We start from the raw sequence: 22610 nt of genomic DNA, 5'->3' as shown, positions 1-22610 counted from the left end.
AAAATTGATTTTTATTTGAAAAATTAAGTTAATTTTTATTTTGTTTCTCTGAGTTCAGACTTTTTTCAACAGTCTGTTGGCTATGTTCCTTAAATTTTGAAAACATTTCAAATTTTTGTCGATAAGAGTTCTTTCGACTTGTAAGTTTTTAAATCGATATATTAGCTTCCGTACAATATTCTGCTCGCTAGTATACAACAAGCCATGTTTTTGTTGTATCACAAGTGTTTCGAAGCCCCTCTTCGACTCTATGTGAATTTTGTAACAATAACTGTAGTTAACTGGAGCCACTTTTTTCAAAGCTTAGTTTTGCTCCTATTTTTTTGCACGCGCAAAAGTACACTAATTTGAAAGACAGAAAAAAAATTAAATAGAAATAATTTTGTTTTTCAAGAACGACGTTGGTCGATACCTTCTGTGCTACTTGCACAGGAACCATTAAATTTTCTTTGATCTGTTTCCGAAAAAATGAGGTTTTAATTTAATGAAGAATCTATTAGTTTTTTTTTCAGATTCTTTCAATGAAATGTGGTCATACTTTTCACGTGACGCCTTAGCACAATTTCAGTTCGAATTTACGGATGAAGTCACTTATCTAAATGACAAAACCCTCTGGAAAGTATTTAATGGCAAGAAAAAAACTGTCCCGTACGACAAAGCCACGTTATTCCTGTGCGAGCTGAAAAGTTTAAATCCAGAACGGAGTGAGCAAATGAAAGCATGTTTTAGGAGTTTCAAAACTCTGAGACACCCAAATTTGTTGGCATTCGTAGACGGAATTGAAGCTCCGGATAAGATATGTGTAGCTACAGAACCAGTGACTTGTTTGAGTCAATATGCAATGGACAATGACCTTTCGGTAGAGGAGGTCACGCTAGGGCTCAATCAAGTCTGCACAGCCTTGGAGTTTATTATACAGCGATGTAATATGATTCACAATAACGTGAATTGGAACTCAATTTTTGTGACGAAAAGCGGAGAATGGAAATTAGGTGGGTTTGAGTTCCTAATGAAAAAAGACACGGAAATATTTCCATCTAAGCTACCGTCGCTACAAATTTACGACCCCCCTGAAAAGTCAAGAGGGGGTTTGAATAAACGTGCATTACATGCAACAGACTCATGGGGCCTTGGATGTGTATTGTGGGAACTTTTCAATGGTCCAATGACTAAACCGCAATCTGTTAAAAACCCAGGCAAGGTTCCAAAGAACTTGCAAGATATCTTCTCAACTCTGACCACAACAAACCCAGCGAGTAGGTTGTCACCTTGGCTGCTAAATGAGCAAAGCTTACTTCCAGGAGGTTGCATGACTAACGTATTAGTCAAATCAAATATGTTTTTGGATGAGATATCGATCAAAAACACGGAAGAAAAGCGATACTTTTTCCAATCTCTACACGAGAAGTTAGACTCCTTTCCAAAATGTTACTTAGTGCACAAAATACTGCCTATTATGTTAGACACCGTGACGAGTAATATTGCCTTTGGATCAATAATTCTGCCTTCTTTGATGAAAATTGGCGAAAGTTTGGAAAGCTTCGACTATGAGTCTCAGATTGTTCCTGTTGTAGTGAAACTATTTTCGTCCCCTGACAGGCAAACAAGAATGAATTTGCTGATCAAAATTGACTGCTACATTGAACATGTGAAGAGTTCAACCGTGAACAATGATATTTACCCCCACATAGTACAAGGTTTCATGGACACAAATCCCACGGTAAGGGAACAGACAGTAAAAGCGATGCTTTTTGTGGCGCCGAAATTGAGTAATAAGAACTTAAACGACGATTTAATGCGACATTTTGCGAGAATTCAGGCGAAAGACGAACACGCCGGGATCCGAACTAATACAACAGTTTGCATCGGGAAGTTAGCGGGGTATATGGATCCGGCAACGCGCCAAAAAGTGCTTCCGGCTGCCAGTGGAAAAGCGATGCGCGATCCGTTTCCGCCTTCCAGAATAGCGGGAATTCTGGCGATTCTAGCCAATTTAAAATACTTCACAGTTAAAGATACTGCTTGTAGATGTCTACCTACTGTTTCACCTTTGACATGTGATCCGGAAAAACCAGTTAGGGAACAAGCTTTCAAAGCTGTTAACTTGATGGTCAAAAGACTGGAAGAAGCTCACGAGAAGCCGGAGAAAGTCCAGGAAATGGAGATAGACGTTAATCGGACTGTGAGTCACAGTAGTACAAACAAAGATTACTTGAAGAGTTTTACAGGGTGGGTTTTGAGCTCGTGGTCTGGCAACAGTGCAATAAGTGGCGGTGAGTCGTCTGCTGGAAGTATGGGAGACAACAGAGGTTCGAATCCGGGCCAGGCCCAAAACGGATCCGTTGTTACAGCTGGCAAACCAAGGGAAGATGTTAAGAATAGCAAGTATGATAAAGATGCGACCGGCTTGAAGCCAATGAGTAGCCGTGAAACCTCAAAGTTAAGCGGTGGTTTGACAATAGGGGGTTCTCAAAAATTAGAAAATGTTGATATCGCGACGAGTGGATGGGATGATGATGATGATGACGATGATTTTGAAAGAATGTTAGAGAACGAACAAATAACTTCCAAGAGAAACTTGAAAAGCAAAATATCTTCATCTGCGCCAAACTCTCAAAGCAGAGAAATGGTGACAAGTAAGCCTACTTCTAATGCATGGGAGGAAGAAAATGATTGGAATGATGGCGATGACGAGGGCGAGGATCCTTGGGAAGATTTTGAAGGCAGCTCCTCGAAACCTGAGTTGACCCCGCTTTCAACTCCGAACAAAACTCCATTTTCAACACCAAGCGCATTTATTGATAATAGCACAACAAGATCAAATCTATCTACACAATCGTCCAAGTTAGCGAGCAAATCAAATTACCAACAAGACTTTACGAAGTCTAAAACAGTAGAATCAGTTAAGTTGGAAGATACAAAACCTACTTTTCCAGTGACAGCAATCAAATCTAAAGTTCTACTGCCGCCTAAATCAACAGCATTAGCTTCAAATAAGATGAAACCGAAATCAGAAGACGACTTTCTATCTCAGCTTGAGAAAGAAGAAAGCAAACCATCTTTTGGCGCTTCGGGGGTCAGTTTAAGCAACCAAACAAATAATACAGACAAACGGTCGGACGGAGGCGGGGCTTGGGAACAATGGGGTGCGTGGTAAAGTTAGAAGTCAGAGGAAATTTATGGGTTATAGTTTTCGAATGGACATCTAAGTTCAACAAAATGGATTAGTATTCAGTTCACTGAGTTTTATGGTGCTAGCAATTTAGTCATTTTTTTGCAGAGTATATTTCCTATTTGCGCACTTACGTTTCTTATTGCTTAAGTCTTCACTTGCTAGCAAATTTAAAATGGAGGTTTCGTCTAGTCATGTTTGTAAAATGAAGCTTTTAATTTGCCTGCGAATTTTTTTATGTTGAAAGAATCAAGATTTGCAATGATCTAAACGAGGTTTTTTTCTCAAGTAGCGAGCTTATTTCCTATTCATTTTACAAAAAGTTCGTTTGATTTACTTCACAATAAGTATGGAATGTTTATAGAAATCATGGAATTTACATATCATATATTCGAATTTTTTCTTTAAGAATGTTGCTTTTCGAGCAAGATTGCAAAGCACATTTCCACGTCAAATCAACAGCGATCAGGTCTTTTTCACTTCTACCCCCACTTTTTAGTTTCTTGTTTTTATAATTTTTTCACGCGTAATATGACAGTAGTATTAGTGCAATTCGAAATTGATATATGGGGAGGGAAATGGAAAAGCGCCTAGCTTTTTTAAGTACTAACCAGGCGTATTTCAGAAAAAAAAAGTAGCGAGTTGATGTGATTGCATCACATAGTCTCCAGCCAAGTATTGCTCGAAGACTGTTAGAAGCGAGTTTGTTAGAAGATATGAAGGTAGTTGCTGTTTTTTTTTAGCCAGCGTACTGTTACCTTATGAATCCACTTTTCCAGCTGAATTCGCAAATAAAAATGTTCATTTGTGAGCAGTTTTGCTTCATGAGCATGATCTATTTAAAAGCATCTGTTCTTTTTGCTTTACTGATTGGTGGCTTGTATTTGCAAATTGTCAAGAGACGGTGGCTGTGATGCGAGGACGTGAGGCTGTTTATCTTTAGGTGGCGGGAGTGAATCCTTCAGATAGCAAAAGTTTTATTTTTCAAGTCTTTTGCTCACCTTTTCTTTCTTTATTTCACTTTTTAGAGTCAATGAACGTAGTGAAGACTCTTATATGTCATTTTTTTGCTTTTTTTCAGGACATTGGTTCACGCTCAATTTTATTTTTTTTTTGCGTTTTGACTTTTGGTGTCTTTTCAAGGTCAGTTTATTTTCTTTGTTAACTCTTTTGTGAGCAGAAAGGTCACAAAAAATGTGATCGACTTCTAGTTTAAACAGTTTATTTAAAATTAAGGTTCACAGCGGAATAAAAAATAACCTATTGATACAGTTTTCTCTAATGAGTTGATTTCATGAAAAAAGTTTCAATCATAAGTTGTTCTTGAAATTCTCAAAACTTTAAAGGCCCATACTTGTGTGTCTGAAATTTGAACTCTTCAACGAAATAAGTCAATTTTTTTTTGTTTACTTGCGTTCATTGACTCTGTTCCAACCGTCTGTTGGCTATGTTTTACACTGGTGAGGTCAGGTGTTTTATTTTCTAGGGTGCTTTGCTTCGACTGGAATTCAGTGAATATTATAATTTTTTTTTCGTATTAAGGTTGTATTGACCTACCGTAATTGATGAAAAAATTATTTACATTCTGACTGTCTTCGAAATACTGCTTTCTTTTTGTACTTTTCCCCATGTTTCGCCATTTTTCTGGCTGTTATTTGGCCAACGTCTCATGTATTCGCTCATTCAGTTACCGCTTAAATAGGGGTAGTGAATCTCGTACCTGGTTGTTCTAGATAGCGGTTATCGTACCTCTATAGAAAGCAGTGTATTTATTCTATTATTTCCTAGTCTGATTTCAAATTTAAGCCTTTTGTAGATCGATTTCTTTCTCAATTATTTGACCGAACAACATTAACTCTACATAATGAAATTGCTCTCTCGATTGCGGTTCCGTATCCATCCGAAGTTTAAGTTGGTACAGGGACGTGATCTTTACGTCATCACTTTAAATGTCCGTCTATCTGAGTATTAGATGGATTGAAATGCAAAGCCTGTATAACTTTCCTGTATACCCAATTAAATAGAAAATACTTACCTTGTGCAGCTTCTGCTTCGAGTCTTAAACGAAGCTTAGGTACCACGATTACAGACCGTCTTCAACGGCGAACAGAAACCCTGTATGCTTGCTGCTTTCAAAGTCAGAAATCAGAACTGACAATCGCCAAAAATGAACAACCTATTTTAACTATAAATTGAACCAAGTGAATTTTGATTTTAACGAAATCAAGAAAAGCTCCAGATCAAGTTTTTGCACTTTTTGATGTTTAAAAAAAGGCTAACTTCTCTGTTCTTTCTATCTTATCACTTATAAACAGTCTTTTTAAATAATTTTTTTAAATAAAAAAATAAACAAGTTCCCTTCTTGAAAGCAAATTTACTATGGGTTGGAGTTTTTCATATTTCGGTATTTATTTAATCGCAGAAAATTTGATTATCAAAATCGACAATGTGTATGAGATTTTTTTACTGATTTTCTCGGCAGAACTAATCGGGCCTGCTATTGGCGTTTTTTCGGTCAATTTTAGCTACTTTACGTAGAGGCAGGGGCGGATTTAGGTCAGTCGTAATTGAGATTTTAAAAGCTATTGAAAAAAATTCTTGCATAAACCGATCTCAATATTTCCGTTTTAGACTAATTTAGTGTCGCCCTTAATTTCAGTGATGATTTTTTCCTTTCCAACAATTGTTTATTTTATCTTATTTTAAAAACAAACGTTTATTCTCATACAATTTCACTTTTTCCCAACCTAAGCCGCACTTTTTGTTCCGATTTTCGATACGAAAGTAACGGAATATTTGTGCTCGGGGTGGGTTTTTTTTTCTTCATACAAATTTCGACTTTTTAACTAAGCCATTTTTGTCGGATTTTTTTATATCATTCAAAAGGTATTGTTGTCTTGAGCTCAAATTTGAAAAGATATTTCACCTGTGATCGTTTTTTGTAATCGTTTTAAAGATTGGCATTTCGGCCAATTTGGGACAATTAACGCGCGATATATTTCGCGCTATTAACGCGTAAGCGGAGAGTTAATCCGTGTTCGAAATCGTTCCAAATTGTTTGAAGGAAGCCTATTTGCCATAATTGATTTGTTACAAGGAGCGAAATCTATCCTTTTGTACTTTACATGGCGTGTGATCATTTTGTACTTTAGAGTTTAGATCATTTTGTTTTATTTCATTGAATTTTTGTGTTATTACTGCTCCATAAACCTTAAAAGGCAGTCGGAACATTCAGGGCTTCGCCCTGATACGAGCAGTCTTGTTTGTATTTATTTTCACCATATCTTATACTGCTCAAATTCTTATAGTGCGATTGAAAAGCACGTGTTTTTTAAATCAGCGAAGCGAATGGGTCAGAGGAGAATACAAATTACTCGAAACCTGTTGTTCGAATCTCGCAGTCAGCGAAAAAAAAATGTTCGCTTTAATATTATTTTTTGCTGATGTTTTCTCTTTGTTTGAGATTTTTTGCGCGTCCTTTGCGCACAAGAGTATAGCACCCACTGTTTTCTACTCTTATATTTATTTGAGCTGACCGTTAATTTTAGCTGACCGTTTTTTTCCCGAAAAAAGATGAATGAAATATTCAATTAACATTTAATAGAAACTTTGGCATCCCTGCTTGAAATCAGTGAAAATAGAAAGGGACTAAGAAAATTTAATAGAATGAGTTTCGCAAACAATATTGATGAATTGAACAATGTAAAGAGCACTACGAAATAGCTCGAAACTAAGTGAAAATGGTTGTTCAAAGAATTGCGCAAAGACTATTAAATGTAGCCCCAAGCAAAAGGTACTGAATAAAATAGCGAAATGAAAAACGATTCCGTATTGTAATACTCTTCTAATCGGATAAATTTGATCAAGACATTTCAATTAAAACTTAAAAATGAGAGTCCATAGTGGAAAAATTTAAGATTCGATCAACTTTGTTAAAATGGGTAGAATTAGCCAATACTGAGAAATTGAAGCATCAGCATCAAATAGAAATATACACAAACTTAAAATGAAAGCAATTCTTAAACAGAAAGAAAAACGTTTAAAACATACAAATAACAAAAATTGACTAGGCGTGATGATTATTCGCGTAAGTTTTTCATAGTTGCTAGTTATAGGGTAAAGATTATTTGTTGCAAAAGTTTGTCTGCTCGATATTTAACAGGAATGGCACGCATTTATTGAAATAACTGGACAGTTAATGTCTAATCAAATTTGATTTTTCGTTTGACCTTCTTGAATATTTTCGTACATGACCAAGTCACAATTACAGAAAAGGATAATATAATAAAACATAAGAAAGCAGCTGCCGCTTGGGCTACGTAGTAATAGCTACCCAGTTTTAAAGACACGTTACTATTCACTCGAATTGTGCCATTTTCAGTTTGCTCAATTACGTCGGCAGATTTTTGACTCCCTCCCAAACTCATCATGAGATCCTTATTTTGTTCCAGGTTTCGACCCATTTCCAGGTATCTTCTGGGTTCCAAAATTTGGTCCAGGGATATTTTCATTTGCGTTTGGGTCAGTTCTTTCAGGCGGATGCCCATTTTGAGAGCTACGATCCGTTTTGAAAGGACAACCTGGTCTCCGAAACCAGGAAAAGTGAGCATAGGTTTACCAGCATAGATAGCATCTTGCACTGAGTTCGCGCCGCAATGAGTTAAAAAGACTTTGACATTATCCTCCATAAGAATACTTCCCTGAGGTAAATAGGAACCGATGAAAAGGGTTTTGTCGTTTTTCTGAGCTTGTCGCAGCTTTTCGGTGTACTTATCCAAAACGGCCCAAACAAATTTGAATTCGTTTTGTGACTCAATTTCAGCTAAGAAATCAAGTTGACGTTTCTCACCGATGTCGAAAACGGTACCCAAGCTGACGAAAATGATGGTCTTGTTGTCTTTTCGGATGAACTCAAGTAGGGCTTCTTCCTCTATTTTCGGGTACAGGTGCTTGTCTGGTCGAAAACCGGTGTAGAAGATGTTGTCGGGTTCGTCGAGTTTGCTGATGTTTCGTAAGTTTAGCTGCGGGAGACCCTGGTTTATGACGATTGTGTGTCGGTAGTAGTAGGAGAACGGTAGGCTGCCGTCGTTTTCAGTTTCAGGGATCGAGAGACCATGTAAGTCATACTGCTCCTGGATGAAGTGAAAAATGGGAGAAAATAAGAAATATTGACTGGTGGACAGAAGAGCGCGCAGGACTAGTGAAACGTAGTGAGGAATGTTGTCCGGTAAGTTGATCTGCACTTCGAAGTCCCAATTGTTCGCCTCCTCTTTGTACAGAAGAAACACCGGTCCGACTGTGGATGTCACCACAGGGACTCCAGACACCTGATAAATTATAATTTAAAATGATTGATCCTAAATGGCTAAATGAGAGTGTCCGCTTTTCATGAATAGGATCTTGTTGAAAATTTGATTTATAATCGTATTTAGTTGTAATCGTATCGTTTTGCTGCTGAGTTAGGGTTTCGCAAATATTTTTGAAGACCTTACCGCTACATTAACAATCTCCTAGCTTGTTTTTGCTGAGTCGCATAATGAAAGATAATGGTTTTTGGGTAATGAAAGAAGTTAATTGAAATTTCGATTCAATGATGATTTTTTTTTAAAGCCAAGGGCTACAAGATTCAGTGACTCAGGTTTCCTTAATGCTATTAGCATACTTTTTTTTCTGGGCGGGGAAATACTCACCTGTTCATGGATTTACCACAATTCACGTTGAATCTCGGACACCCTTGCTTTGAACCATGACCGCTCTTAACGCTTCGTTACCGCTCCCTGAAACTTGACAACAAGAAGTTTATCCAAGCCTGTGGGAATTCAGCAACAAAGACGAGAAATGAAGTCGAATATTTGAAATTTTGAAGAGCAGACAATGAGAGATTGGCTTGTGTCTAACCAATAGAACATGGGAAAGTTATTTGACTTTTTAAAAACTGTTCAAGTACAGACCTTTGCGGCAATGATGCCTCCCGGAACCACAAAGTTGCCGACCAGAATGTCATAACTCCTCCGTCTTAGCTGTTCTAAAGTGGCGTTGTACGCTTGCTTGGTGTGTCGTTCAATGTACAAGTCCCTGGCAGATGCAATCATATCCAAAAAGTCACCAGGGTCCAGACATTTCTGAGGGTGGATATCCAGTGCTATGATGTCGTGAGCACCTGGAATTAGTTGAGCAGCCGTTTCACCGCACAGACCAGTCGTTAAAAGGTCGACTTGATGCCCTCGGGAAACCAATTCTCGGGCAATCGCAGCATTTGGGTTTATATGTCCCTTGTGACACGAAACGGTATAGAGAATCTTCAGTTCTTTGGGTCCGGAATTGTAATGAGTTGGGGCTGGTTGAATGTACTTCAGTGGTTCTCTGCATGACTGATTGAGATTGGATGACGATCGCTGTTCGCCGCTGACGCTTCTGGGTGGGGCGCTCCCCTTGGTCGCAGTCAATAGGGGGGCAAGACTCAAGACCAGGCATAAAATAAAAGCCTGAAATGGGAGCAAAGAAAGCATTTTGCCAACCTTTTCTAGCCTTGAATAGGGTTTGAGTGATGTCAAATTGTATATGAAGTGAATAGCCTGAAACTGAAATGTCAAGTGTTATCTTTTGATTACTGATATTAATAAGGACATCCATTAATTCGCTAGGACTAGTTTTGAGAAACTTAAGTACGTGTTGATCATTTGTCGATCAATTTGATTTTCATAGCCACGCTAAACCCTTTAAAGGCCCTTTTTTTGAAATAAAAAAAACAGGCCAGAAATGACGTTTTAGGTCTTTTGCTTAAAAAATGTTTTCAGCAAAGTTGTGCGTGTTTTTAAATTTGAGGGTTGGTTAATCAAAAATTGGATGTCGATAAGTAGACCCGGCTCAAAAGTTTAGATTACCCTATGGAAAATTAAGATTACCCTATGGAAAGTTTAGTAATCTCAAATATACCCTATGGAAAATTAAGATTACCCATAGGGGGGATATGGAAGGAGGCTGTTTCAAAAAAACGTTGACGGCCTTTTCCCTAAGTCGTCTCTACAAAAAGAACCACTATAAAGACCCTGTTTTGCTATAAATTGGTATATATTGGCGTCATTAGAAAATTTTTTTGTTCAGTCGTCCAAAAGTTGTCTTGAATTTATACCAAAGTTAGGGACCCTTTGAGTGGCAAGGATTTAGATTCCTGAGGAGTAAAGGGTCGGCATATAATCGGGTGTTTTTGGTTATACCCTCTAAATTTGTTTTCATCCTTATGAATTTTGTGGATAAGACGGCAAAAAAAGTTCCTATTTTTCGCCGAATCATTTTATTTTTTTCAATAAAATCTTCAAAGCATTCAAGACTATATTTCCTGAAGTAAAACTAAAGGATAAATTCACTGGTTTAAGGAAAACGTTTCTGTCATTAGTCTGAAGTTCAAAAATTTCAAACTTGTTTTCTCGACACGGAAAAGTTTTTGAAAGTTTTTAATGTCATTAGAATCACGATTGAAAGGGGTTTGGTATTATATATCACTTGACTCATTCCGATGATCAGTTGTGCTAACTGATTTTCAAAACCGGTTTTTTCTCGTATTTTTAAAATTTCGTTCGAATCACGAATAAAAGCGCTTTACGATGATATATTACTCGACCCATTTTGCTTATTATTTGTGGTACATGGTTTTGCGTGGAAAAAAACGACGAAATTAAAACACACTAGAAGACAAAGTTACTCCTCATTTTCAATGGTTGGAAAAAAGCTTTCATCTCTGCTGAAGTTTTTAAATTATCAACCATACAAAGCCTTTATATTGGGAAGGATATTTACTGTCATAACCCAAAAAAGTCGAAAGTCTATCAAAAAACCAGACTGGTTTTTCTTGATGCAACGAATACTTTTGGAATGAAAATAGGAACAAAATAATTTCAGTATGATACCAGACTCGAGCATCTGCCAGCGCTCTCTTTCAGGGGCTTTAAAGATCCTTGGGTAAAAATTGCCCGGGCTTTAGTTTCTTCTCTCTTGTACAATCTGTGAAAGAATCGGTGCTAGTTTACTTGTTTGGTCTCTCAAAAATGCTGTGGTCCCTAATGAAAACCGAGGTACAGTATATGGCTAATTCTAACAGTAAGCAGTTTTATTTCTCTATATTGCTGTCGAAACTGGCCCAATTAATCTAGCTGGTAATCGACCCCAATGCGTTGGTTCAAATCCCGTGCTGACTCTTATTTTCAGAAAGTAGGCGGGACCAATCATCTAAACTAGTTTTGTCACGGGACCAAACAAGTAAACTAGTACCAAAGAATCAAAGCCATTAAATGATTTAGAGGGAACTTTTTGATCACAAACTAAGAAACAGATAGCCAGTTGGAGAAATGTGGTTGAAATAAGAAAACTGATCGTTTTTCTAAAGCAATCTACACTTGCTACATTGTACGACATAAAGACTGCTCGTGTTAGATCAAGGTCTTGAGTTTTCGGTCTCTGGACAAGCATTCGATTTAAACAGATTTTGATTAAATTTTCATTAAAAAAATTGAATTGTTTTCCGCGCATGCAAAGTCAAATACAACTTATATTTGTGCATATTAAAGTATTAGCTTGAATCAGTTCAGTTTGTAATGATTTCTTAATGGATTTGATTCACGGCCTGCTAAACACGTTAATCGAGAAACTGGGATTACGCTCGAATTAATTATCCCGCGCGCATTGTCAACTTGGCTCCACTGCTTTTTTGACAAAATATCTCCTTGCTTTGAGCTAAAGAAAATTGTATTTAAGTTATTTAAAAATATCACGCAGAAAAAAATACTCGAAGAGTCGAAATAAATTTGAAGAAAAAATACCCCAAGCATGTATATTCAATACTTGTCGAAATTCTGAGTAACTAATTTTCTTTTGAAAAAATTGATTCATAATCATAGAGCACTCCTGAAAGCAAAGAAAACTGAATACCTCAAAATGCGTTCCGATAAATCACTTTATTTACATTTGAAAATTAAATATCGGCTCATACGCATTTTTGGGTGAAAGAGAATATGATAAAACTTACCACAATTACACAAACGTGTCGTAAAGTATCCAGAGGGTTTGATTCTACAACCTCAGTTCTACTATTTTCTGCTTTCCCTAGCCACCAATTAATAATATTTTCCATTTTTTGCTTTTTACATTCCTATATATCTCGATGCTATGTTTTAAAGTATATGCTTTTCAATGTATTCTATAACCGAAAATGTTGGCCTTCAGATGTTGGTCTGGATGTTGAGATGTTGAACGCATTGATCCCTAAGTTCTTCATAATCAAATTTTTCTTTTAAAACTTAGTGTTGAATGACAAACGAATGCGTTCAAAGTTCTTTTAAAATTACAAAAATAACAAGGTGAATACTGAATTTTTTTCTAATTAGTTCTATTGCGTGAAAGGAGAAAGAGTCCAAATAATCCAAGCTGCAAATTGTTTCGTTCCATTAATTTCAAATTTCTAGCAAGTTGCCCGCCAGTAATGGGCTTCAAAGAGTATTACCTGTTAATGGTAAAAAAAAATTTAAAAAGGTAAAGGGCTTCTGCTTGGGTTGAGTGCGGTTCGTTTTGCGACTTCTTTCTATCAATCGGGCTATGACTGTTTATTTTTCAAAAGCACTTAAAAAATCCCGAGCCGTTCAGTTATGTCACTGGTTCTTTTCGTTCGGTAGTTTGTCTGTTTCGGGAAGCTTAGAAGTATGATTTTCTTGACGTTTTTTCTTTACGATTCATGGGTGAAGCTAAGTTTGAATTAATTGAATTAATTCGTTTGTCTTTTTTAAGCGGGCGTACGTAAAGCGTTGAAATTTTCGGTGAAAATGGTGGGTGGAAGGGGTTTTTTCTGAATTTTACGTCACGCGGGCTATGACTCTGGTTATTTTCGTTAGTTAATTTTAGTCTGTTTAACGAAGTTTTTTCTACTTAGAAATATGATTTTCTTGGCAGTTTTTCATTAAGATTCATTTGTGAATCTAAGTAAAACTTAATGAAGTTTATTATATTGTCTTTTTTTGTGCGGAAGAGTATTGGGCGTAATTAAAGCATTGAATTTTTCCGTGAAATTTGTTTCAGTGATCCGAGTTTTGTGAAAGTATATTTATTGGTTTAACCGACCTACCTTCATCTTGATGTATTTACTGAAAAGTCCAAATATGCACAAAAAGTTACTCACATTGTTTTGTTTGTCTGATAAACTTACTAGTCTCGTGCTATTCTATTTGACAATTGATTTTTGCAGTTTTTTGCAATTTTTGCATCTTTAATACCAAGTGGTTGATTCTTTTTTAAACGATTTAGACTATTTGTGCAACTGATTCAAAATTATAAATGAGCTGAAAGTGAAAGTTAGTTTGTTAATTTTAATGTTTAGTTCCTTTTGATGACCCGCATTTAAATTGTATACTTAGTCGAAATTGAAAATTGTTAATCGCTTTCAAATAGGTTTAGTTGATTGCCTAAATTGATAAAGGCAATCAATAGCCTGTAGCTAGTCTCAAATTGAAAGAAGTTCACGTCGAATATCGTTTTCTTCGAACTCTGCTGGCCTTTAATTCTGTAAAAATAAGGTGATGCTTTTATCTTTTGACAATTTATTGGAGCCGATAATCTTTCGACCAGTTTAAGAGACACATAAATTAGAATTCTATCTATTAGTTCGGTGGGTGGAACGTAAGGCGACTCAAGATGTTTTAGTGGGCGAACTTAATTAAGGTGTTTATTTAAGGTGTTTATTAAGGTGCAGGTGTCGTTTGGCTGTTAAATTTAGAGGAAATTTACGCTTTTTTCTCAAAAATATTTGAAAAAGGGGAAAATAAGAATTGAATAGGGATAGATGGCTTTGTCAGGTAGTTGCATTATTTGAAGTTTCATTTTTTTTGTTCCGACCACGTGATCAGACCGAAAAGGCTTCAAGTAAACAAGGATAGCCAGTAACTGCAAGTAGCACAGAATGCTCCGACCATAGTCTTTAAAAAACTACACTACAAAAAAAGTATTTTTTCAAATTAATGTAATTTTTTTTCTGCGCGGCGTGATAAAAGGATCTGACATAAAGCTATAATTTAGAAATTTGTGCAGTCATAGTACTATTGGCAAATTGGACAAAAATGTTGGAGAAAAATGGCTAGAAAAGCAAAAATAAAAGAATTCAAATTTTTTGCAAAATTTGTTTGAAGTTAAAGTTTTGGTTCCCGAAATGGCGCTAAAAAACTTTTTAAACTAACGTTACTTGCTCAAAACTAAGTATTCAGGGCGTAAATGAAGCATAAATAAGCTGTTGTAAGCCTGCTTGCTCGCTTTATTCACTCGAAATTCAAATAGAAATCAAAAATATTCAACCAGTTTTCCTAGATGCCGAATTCTAGAGGTCGTTCGAATCATGACTGAAAAGGCTTCAAATTGATATATCACTCGACCCGATGATTAATTGTGGTATTTGTTTTCGCGTAGACAAAAAAACTAGAACACACCCGAATACAAAGTTCCTCCCCATTTTTCAAATGGCCGTAACAATGAGGTTTCGTATATTTTTCTACGCACAATCAAGAACTGTAAAGACGGGCCCAAAGTCAGGATATTTTTCGTTTCAAAGCGCCTGCAGTCGTGATTTGCTAGATTTTAAATAATCCGAAAAAATCGCGGTGTCGAGGAAAAACGGTTTGTGTATTTTGTTTTTTAGACCAATTTTTGTTTTGTTTTTCGTACTTCTATCTTAACCGCAATCAGCGTTCTATTATCAGCCTTTTCTACCCTTGACCAATGATATCAAAATGTATCCATTGCACGTGGAACAGATTTGTTTGCAGTTTCATTTATCAAAAAAAATCTAATTAAAAAAATGAGAAAAATGGTTTTGTATTTCAATATTTTGTTCTTTCGAGTTGTTTTCTGAAAGTAGTCTTTGTGGCTCCCGGAAAAACACCTCGAAAACAAAGCTCATTTTCATTCCATGGTCTGAACTTGAGCAATATTGTTCTCTGACAGCGTGGAGGAACTTGTCTTCGGGGTTGTTTTAGTTTTTGTTTATTTACTCTCTTCAAGCAAAATAAGGTACCACAAATGGGTCGAGTGGTATATATTAATTCCCGTCAGTCGAATTGGATCAAAATTACAAAGAAATGCTCAATTTTAATTTGCACCCTTTCCTGTCTAGGTTTGAACTGCTTAGACTTCTGCGAAGTCTTAAAGTTTGAAACGGGCTTTTTTGAAGTTTTCTTAGTTTAATATGTACAAATAAATATATGAGTTCAAATGAAAGTATATTTCGGATCGTAGTCGAACCGTTTAAAATACAATTATCGTTCGCGTGGATATATCGTTTTTGCTAGATCTAATTTTTTGCGTGAAATGATTTCCAATGTTAATAGGGAAAATGCGTGCTTCCAAATTAGCTGCGTTAAAAAAAATGAAAAGTTCAGGCAATGTTGTCAACAACGAGATATAACAAGACTGCTCGTATCAGGGCGAAGCCCTGAATGTTCCGACTGCCCATTAAGGTTTATTGAGCAGTAATATCATTAAAAAATTAAAAGTAATAAAACAAAACGAAAATTTTTTTTTTCAAAAATTTGAAATTTTTTATAAAAATCATCAGCCCACACGCCATATAAAGTACAAAAGGATAGATTTCGCTACTTGTAACAAATCAATTATGGCAAATAAGCTTCGTTAAACTAATTTGGAACGATTTCTAAGACGGATTAACTCTCCGCTTACGCGTTAATAGCGCGAAATATATCGCGCGTTAATTGTCCCAAATTGGCCAAAATGGCAATCTTTAAACCCCCATAACTTTACGAAAAATGATCACAGGTGAAATATTTTTTCAAATTTGAGCTCAGGACAACAATACCTTTCGAATGATATAAAAAATTCCGTCAAAAATGGCTAGTTAAAAAGTCGAAATTTGTCTGAAGAAAAAAAAAACCCACCCCGAGCACAAATATTCCGTTACTTTCGTATCGAAAGTCGGAACAATAAAGATACTACGCTTTCATTTTATCAGATATAGCAAGTATATCATTTAATTACAACGTACCTTATGTTCCGTGTAATCCGCAACTAATGACTTTGAAAAAAAACAAAGAAAATCGTTAATGGAATTGTAATTGATTAATTCTTCCGAATTGAGTTTGAAATTAGAAATCCAACTGTATGGTTGCCAAAAAGGATAAACAAATGATCATACAATGAAAGATAGTCCAATAAACTCAGCTGAACCGACACATGAGAGGGGAGCAGCAGTTTCATATTTGCCATGTTAATCTCTTGCTCTGCCGAACTTGGGCGAACTTGCTGTTATGTCTCTCCTTCTCGACCCACCGAGGCCGAGCAACGGGCAGACGAATAAGAAAGCAGAAAAAAAATTAATCTCCTTTTAAAGATTTTTAAGGATTGTCTATTGTTCTTTGGAACAAACGCAGTCATTTATTTCAAAAATTATGGGTTAATTTTATTTTTGTAATGTTTTTAAAAAAAAATTCCGTACTTCTGTTGGTGCTTTGTATAAAAATTGAAATTTGGGTTCAAAACTTTACAATTTTTTATAGGCTAGTCTCCTCTTCGTGCAATTGCCAACTTGAAAACTTGATCACTTTTAACTCAGCAACTAAAAGCCCGGATGGGTTATTTATGGATAAAGGTTGCCTTAATCTGATCTTTACCGAACTTAATCGAAATTCAGTCACAACATTTATAGAACTGATTGATTGTTCAAATAAGATCTACTGACGTTGGGGAGTGGAGCGTGTTCTCTGATTATTAAGTTTGAGTGCTGTCAAAAACTATGACTGTTTGAAAGATACGAAAGATAAAATTTTTCGTCTTGTTAATTTTTCACTTTCTTGGTTGCGTTGCGGCGAAGTCGTTTTTAATCAAAACGTTAGGCTGAGTGTAAGGTAAAGTGCCTTTTGACGTATAGACGCACTTTTTTATACAAAACAAAAGTCAGTTGCATTGTTTTTGCTTGTATGCATGTAATAGTTTGCGGGCGGCTTTTGAGCTCTGATTTTTTAAAAGCCATGCGTAGAAGTGAATGGAAGCTTATATTGAGCCGTTTTGGAGCAAATAGTAGCTATTTAGTCCCAGGTGGTAAAAAACTTAGCTTGTGATCAGGATCCTGGGGTCAAAATTTGTTTGGTCAAAGAGAGTTCTTTTTCGAAGCAGCTTCTATTTTTTTAAAAATTATCTGCAGCAAGCAATTTTTTTCTTGTTTCTTTTTATCGCGTATGCTAGCAGAAGCGGAGCGTCGCTTCTGTGTTCTTATAGTCTTGTATTATTATTATTGTTCCGACTTTCGATGCGAAAGTAACGGAATATTTGTGCTCGGGGTGGGTTTTTTTTTCAGACAAATTTCCACTTTTTAACTAGCCATTTTTGACGGAATTTTTTTATATCATTCAAAAGGTTTTGTTGTCCTGAGCTTTAATTTGAAAAGATATTTCACCTGTGATCCTTTTTCGTAAAGTTATGGGGGTTTAAAGATTGCCATTTTGGCCAATTTGGGACAATTAACGCGCGATATATTTCGTGCTATTAACGCGTAAGCGGAGATTTAATCCGTCTTAGAAATCGTTCCAAATTGGTTGAAAGAAGCTTATTTGCCTAATTGATTTGTAACTAGAAGCGAAACTTATTGTTTTGTACTTTATATGGCGTGTGGGGGATGATATTCATAGAAAAAATTTCAAATTTTAAAAAATAAAAATGTTCGTTTTATTTTATTTCATTTAATGTGTTTATGTTGTTTATGTTATTACTGCTCCATAAACCTTAAAGGTAGTCGGAAGATTCAGGGCTTCGCCCTGATACGAGCAGTCTTGTTTATTTTAAGCATTTTTTAACTTTCCTGTATTCTTTCTTTTCAATTTCTTCAAGCTTGCTCTTGTCTCAGAACAAAGATTTTTTTGTCTATTGCTGCCCTTTCGCCTTTTGAGTTATTAACGCTTGCGGTTACCAGTTCTTACCAAATCGGAAATAAGACTTTTCCCTAACTGCAATTGCAATTTTGATGCTAATTTAACGTACTTGCTTGGATAGGCAAGGGTCAAAAGTTGAGAACATTTTTGCAAACTCTTCTATTTTTCGTCGTAGATTTTAAATTCCTAGTTTTCTGGTGTCTTCCAAATGGTATAAGGTAACGGCATTCCAAAAAGCTTACAGTGTTTTTTAAACGATACGTCGCATTTTTTGATCTGAAGCCCCGATCTAGATATTCATATTCTCAGATCATTTTTTGGAAAATGGACAGTGGAAAGAACATTGAGTGAGTGAGTGCATTTTGGGACATTTCAGGAGACACCGTTGGCTTCGCCCGTTTTTTTCGCTGGTTTGTATGGAATCATCAGTTACCTAATAAAGCAGCTGCCGAATAAATCAGCTGTTCATTAAAGTGCGCAATTTTCGTTCAAATTTTTAACCTTTTAATAATTGAATAGTTCTTTCTTCTACAGGAATGATATGAACCTGATGATTGTTAATAAAAAAGAGAAATTATTCAAAAAGTAGAGGCTAAAAACTTGAATCCCAACTAAATTTTTTGAATAATCTTCTCTCATTTTGTTCGAACAATGAATAAAAATATGAGCAGCTCGAAAAATTAAGTAAGTTTTAGGGAACTCGGTTTCTCAAGATCCTGCGGCAACTAAGATTTTTGAGGTAAAGAGGGTTTAAAAATAGATAATTTCGTTTTAGCTTACATTCTTAGAACGACAATTGATGAATTTGTTTTCATTTACCTTTGTTAAGCCATCAAATAACTCTTACGAACCGACAACCGATTTTATTTTGATTTGAGATAGCATCTTGAATCTAAGAAACTCGTTAAAAATTATTTTTGTTGAATTATTTTTTATCAAATTTAAGTGCTACTTTATCGAACAGCAAACAAAACGGATTTATTGGAAGCACAGCAAAAACAGCGACGGTTCGTTAGAAAAACTAATATAATTTGATAGAATATGTCACTTACGAGTTCAGCACAATTTATTCTATGTAAAAGAGTGTATTTTTATGATATTTCGAAAATGATGATTAAAGTATTATGGAGAAATGCCTTATCTGCGGAAATCAATAACTATTTAATTGTAGGACAGGCAAATGAAACCGTTTTGGTTTGTAATACAAGGAAAAGACTTAGAAGTCGGCATGCTAAAACCATCCCATGCATACAAGGAAAACTAAATTGTTACCCGGGTTAGGATTATCTACAATTATCTTCTGATGTTGGCCAATTGAAAAATAAAAATCGTTCTACAAATTGAAGAATCTAAAGTTGTACATACGCTAAGCATTCTGCATATTTGTGAAAGTGGAAAGTTACTTAGTTTTTTGGTGACTTTTACTCCAACTAGTTTTCTATAAAGGTTAAAAAACAGAACCTTTTTTTTCTCATTTTTTCTAGCGAGAAGAAACTATTTCCTCATAGAGTTTTCACTCCTGGCAATCCTTTTAATTTTGGAATCGTCACAAGGATTCGATTGAAAATTAATTGAAATTTTGTACATTATTTTTGTTTTGTACTATATTACAAGGCCAAACTGTGCCCTGGATAGGCGCACAATCTGGTGAGTGTATGTCACTGGAATCCAGTGACAAGTCTTCAAACACATTGTAATTTTGTCCGCCGAATCTAGCGTTTAGCGTTTTGTTCGAAATAGAGGTTCTTTTAGTGTTTTTTTTTTTAATTTGTTCGGTCTGAGAAAAATTGAAGTTTTGAATTTTTATAAAGTATCGACCTTTAATCCTTTGCAGATCTCTCCACCCCATCAATAAGATGAACAATATATAAAAAGTTTCACTACTTGCCTGGTGTGCTTCTTCACCTTTTATCATTCGCCAGACTCGGATAACTCTTTGAGGTCAAAGCAGCTGCCTTGAATTGGAATTTGAGCTCACTATTTACTACAGTTGCAGCACTGTCTTCAGATCAATAATTGTCCAATTTTGAGAATCGGTCTGAAGTTCGAAATGCAAATATACCGGTTTAATCAGTGTAGTGTAATCAAATATGTTGACAGGCAAGATGTAGATTGAAATGTATTTATTACTAGGGTAATTTTAAGCCCGAGTTAGTAAATTTATTTGTAGAGTAAATTTTAATCTCGGGTTAGCCGAGTTTAAATCGTTGAAGGTGAACGGCTGTGTAAATTCTCATATTGGTTTTTACTTTGACGTTTGCTTATTTGATATTAAGGTCACTCAGAATGTTCACTTGACAGTTTGATAGTTCTCTTAAGAGGTACAAAGAAGAAACAATTTTATTGCAGGTGTTATCAGCTAAATGGCCTCAAGTCTGTATTTTTGATCTTTGAATCAGAGAGGACAAAATAACATTCGATTGCTCGAAATTTTTTTATTTCAGAAAAGTCACTGAAGTTCATTTGATCCTTGGCTCGCAGAGAACTAAAGGACTTTGCTTGTAAATTACAAACATGGTTGCATTCTATAAATTTGGAATCAGGTTTAACAAAAACGTTCCTCGCCATCAAATATTTTTAAAACAAAAAGATCTACAAACCTTGTTATGCAATTGTCTACAAGAAGTGGGAGAACAAGAAATAAAGAATATTAGTCTGATGAACTATTCTGGAGTTGAAAAAATATGCCTTTTTTGGGTGGCGACCTTTTTGTTATGGTAGAAAAATGAAGCAGTATAGATATTTAGTAGCTCTTTCTTGTATTCATTTGTTGCATTTTTGTATTCGTATTCTGTCGTAAGAATTGAAAAGACAAATAAGACGAATGGTCTGGTCACAAGAGTTCAATTGTAAAGACTGAATTTGAAGGTGAAATAGAAAAGGTAAAGGTTATATTCCTTTGAAGGACAAAATGGTAGTCATTTGTTGAATGGATTAAAATGTTAAATAAGGTATTTCCATTCTTTTATTTATAGTTGACAATAAAGAAACATTTAAGAGCGTACGCCTCAAAGTAAAATCAATATAAAAACATGAACTTTGTGCAGCTGTTACATATCTAAAATAAATAAGGGTAAATTTGAAATAATTGATAGATTATTTTCGGTTTAAAAGTACAAAGGTTAGATACCAAAAGGCCTAAAATCTCACTTAGCCCAAGATGGCTCTTAAATATGTCTTAAATATGTCCCCTTAATCTAACAGTGAACACGTTGGCTATAAATAGACATTTTTCTGGAAATTAATTTGGTCAACTAATGGAAAACCAAGAGATCGATGAAGCTGTTAGAATAGCTTGAGGACATTCAAAATTTGAACATCTCGATAGCTTTAAAGTTCTTATGGGTTCGAAAAGGTTTCTGAAGTCAAAATTACCCCTTTGGCCGGTGTAAAGAAGACTACTTCTACTACATGGGCCAAATTCATGCAAAAAAGTTAAATTGTTCAACAAAACAAGCTGGTAATAGATTCTTAGAAAATGTTCTCTTAATGTTCTTGCGATTTAAAAACTAGCTAGTTCTTATGAAAATAACGATTTTTTGTTAAAATTCTTGCGATTTGGTTTTTATTAATTATCCTTTTGAGACGCTTTGGAAAAATTCTTCTTTCTCAGAAATTTGCGTCTTTCTCCAAAATCACTCCGTCGATTTTCACGAAAGTGCTTCGAATGGAAAAACCAACCTGTGTGCCTGCATATTCCGCTTGTGTCCCTTTAAACCTTACCCCTTTCTCTGCGGAGTGGACATTTTCAATTCCAGGGCCTTTTAGACCCATTATTTAGAGTATTTTCTTTTCCTCGAAAACGACCTCGACCTGGCAAATCTGTGAATAACGGTTCAATCGAAAGACCAGATTGTGGTTATATCCTTTGCATCATGGGCTTATCCCTAATTTTTGAAAGAGAAATCGTTATGAACTTTGTGAAAGTCCAGTTTTTGAAGTTTCGCTAGTTTTTGAAATTTTGATGGGGTTTTGGAAAACTTCACAAAACTACCTTGCCTTGACAGTTCTAAGGTTGTTGGAATGTTCCCTGTGTGTTGTAATTTATCCCAACTTAGGTAGACAAACTTTTGTGATCTTTTTAAATTTTTTTTGACATTTCGAATTATTTTTTGAATTTCTTTTTCGCCAAAACTACCCTGTGCTTAAGCTTCAATCGGAAGAGCAAGTTCGGGAGGTTTAGCTCACCGAAATTAAAATAAGCAGCCCAATAATGGAATGCTGTCAGGGTTCCACCCGGGTTTGCTAATTCGGCCTCCAATTATGAATGCTCAAATCCATTTAGTGTACGAGATACAATTTCTGTGATTTGTTAAAATTTTCAGAGAACTTGAAGTCTAAAATAGTTAACAAAACTTAAAAATCTCAACCGTGTAGTTGGGTGCTGTCAGAGTACTCTCAAGGATTGCGAATCTAAATATGACTGCATAAATCTTTGTGGTTGTCGAGATATGACTTTTTTGCAATGTTTTCAAAATTTCAAAAACCTTAATTTGAAGTTTCCAACCCCATCTCAGGAGTTTCAAATT

General features: G+C 35.5%; 2 protein-coding genes across 9 annotated transcripts; one reads left to right on the top strand and one right to left on the bottom strand.

Annotated features, from left to right (window-relative positions):
- The first annotated feature begins 507 nt into the window (after positions 1-507).
- On the top strand, positions 508-3431 carry LOC134851219 (N-terminal kinase-like protein). The gene has a single exon (XM_063867203.1). It carries the CDS (start codon positions 527-529, stop codon positions 3155-3157), a length of 2631 nt encoding a protein of 876 aa, XP_063723273.1. The 5' UTR covers positions 508-526; the 3' UTR covers positions 3158-3431.
- A 3354-nt stretch (positions 3432-6785) lies between these two features.
- On the bottom strand, positions 6786-21000 carry LOC134851840 (putative UDP-glucuronosyltransferase ugt-56). 8 transcript variants are annotated; one of them, XM_063868101.1, is made up of 4 exons: positions 20682-21000; positions 19970-20119; positions 9124-9753; positions 6786-8499 (listed from the first exon to the last, which is right to left on the bottom strand). In XM_063868101.1, the coding sequence occupies exons 2-4, from the start codon at positions 19994-19996 to the stop codon at positions 7375-7377; spliced, it is 1782 nt and encodes a 593-aa protein (XP_063724171.1). In that variant the 5' UTR covers positions 19997-20119; positions 20682-21000; the 3' UTR covers positions 6786-7374. The 8 variants fall into 8 exon arrangements, 7 of the variants coding, with proteins under 7 accessions (XP_063724171.1, XP_063724170.1, XP_063724173.1 ...); XM_063868100.1 differs by having other exon boundaries at positions 19970-21000; XM_063868103.1 differs by having other exon boundaries at positions 9124-9657; positions 19970-21000.
- Between the last annotated feature and the right edge of the window lie 1610 nt (positions 21001-22610).

Source organism: Symsagittifera roscoffensis, chromosome 7 (assembly GCF_963678635.1).
Source record: "Symsagittifera roscoffensis chromosome 7, txSymRosc1.1, whole genome shotgun sequence".
NCBI classification, from domain to species: Eukaryota; Metazoa; Xenacoelomorpha; order Acoela; family Convolutidae; genus Symsagittifera; species Symsagittifera roscoffensis.
Note: the sequence above shows the minus strand (reverse complement) of the source record. Positions and strands in the feature narration are given on the sequence as shown.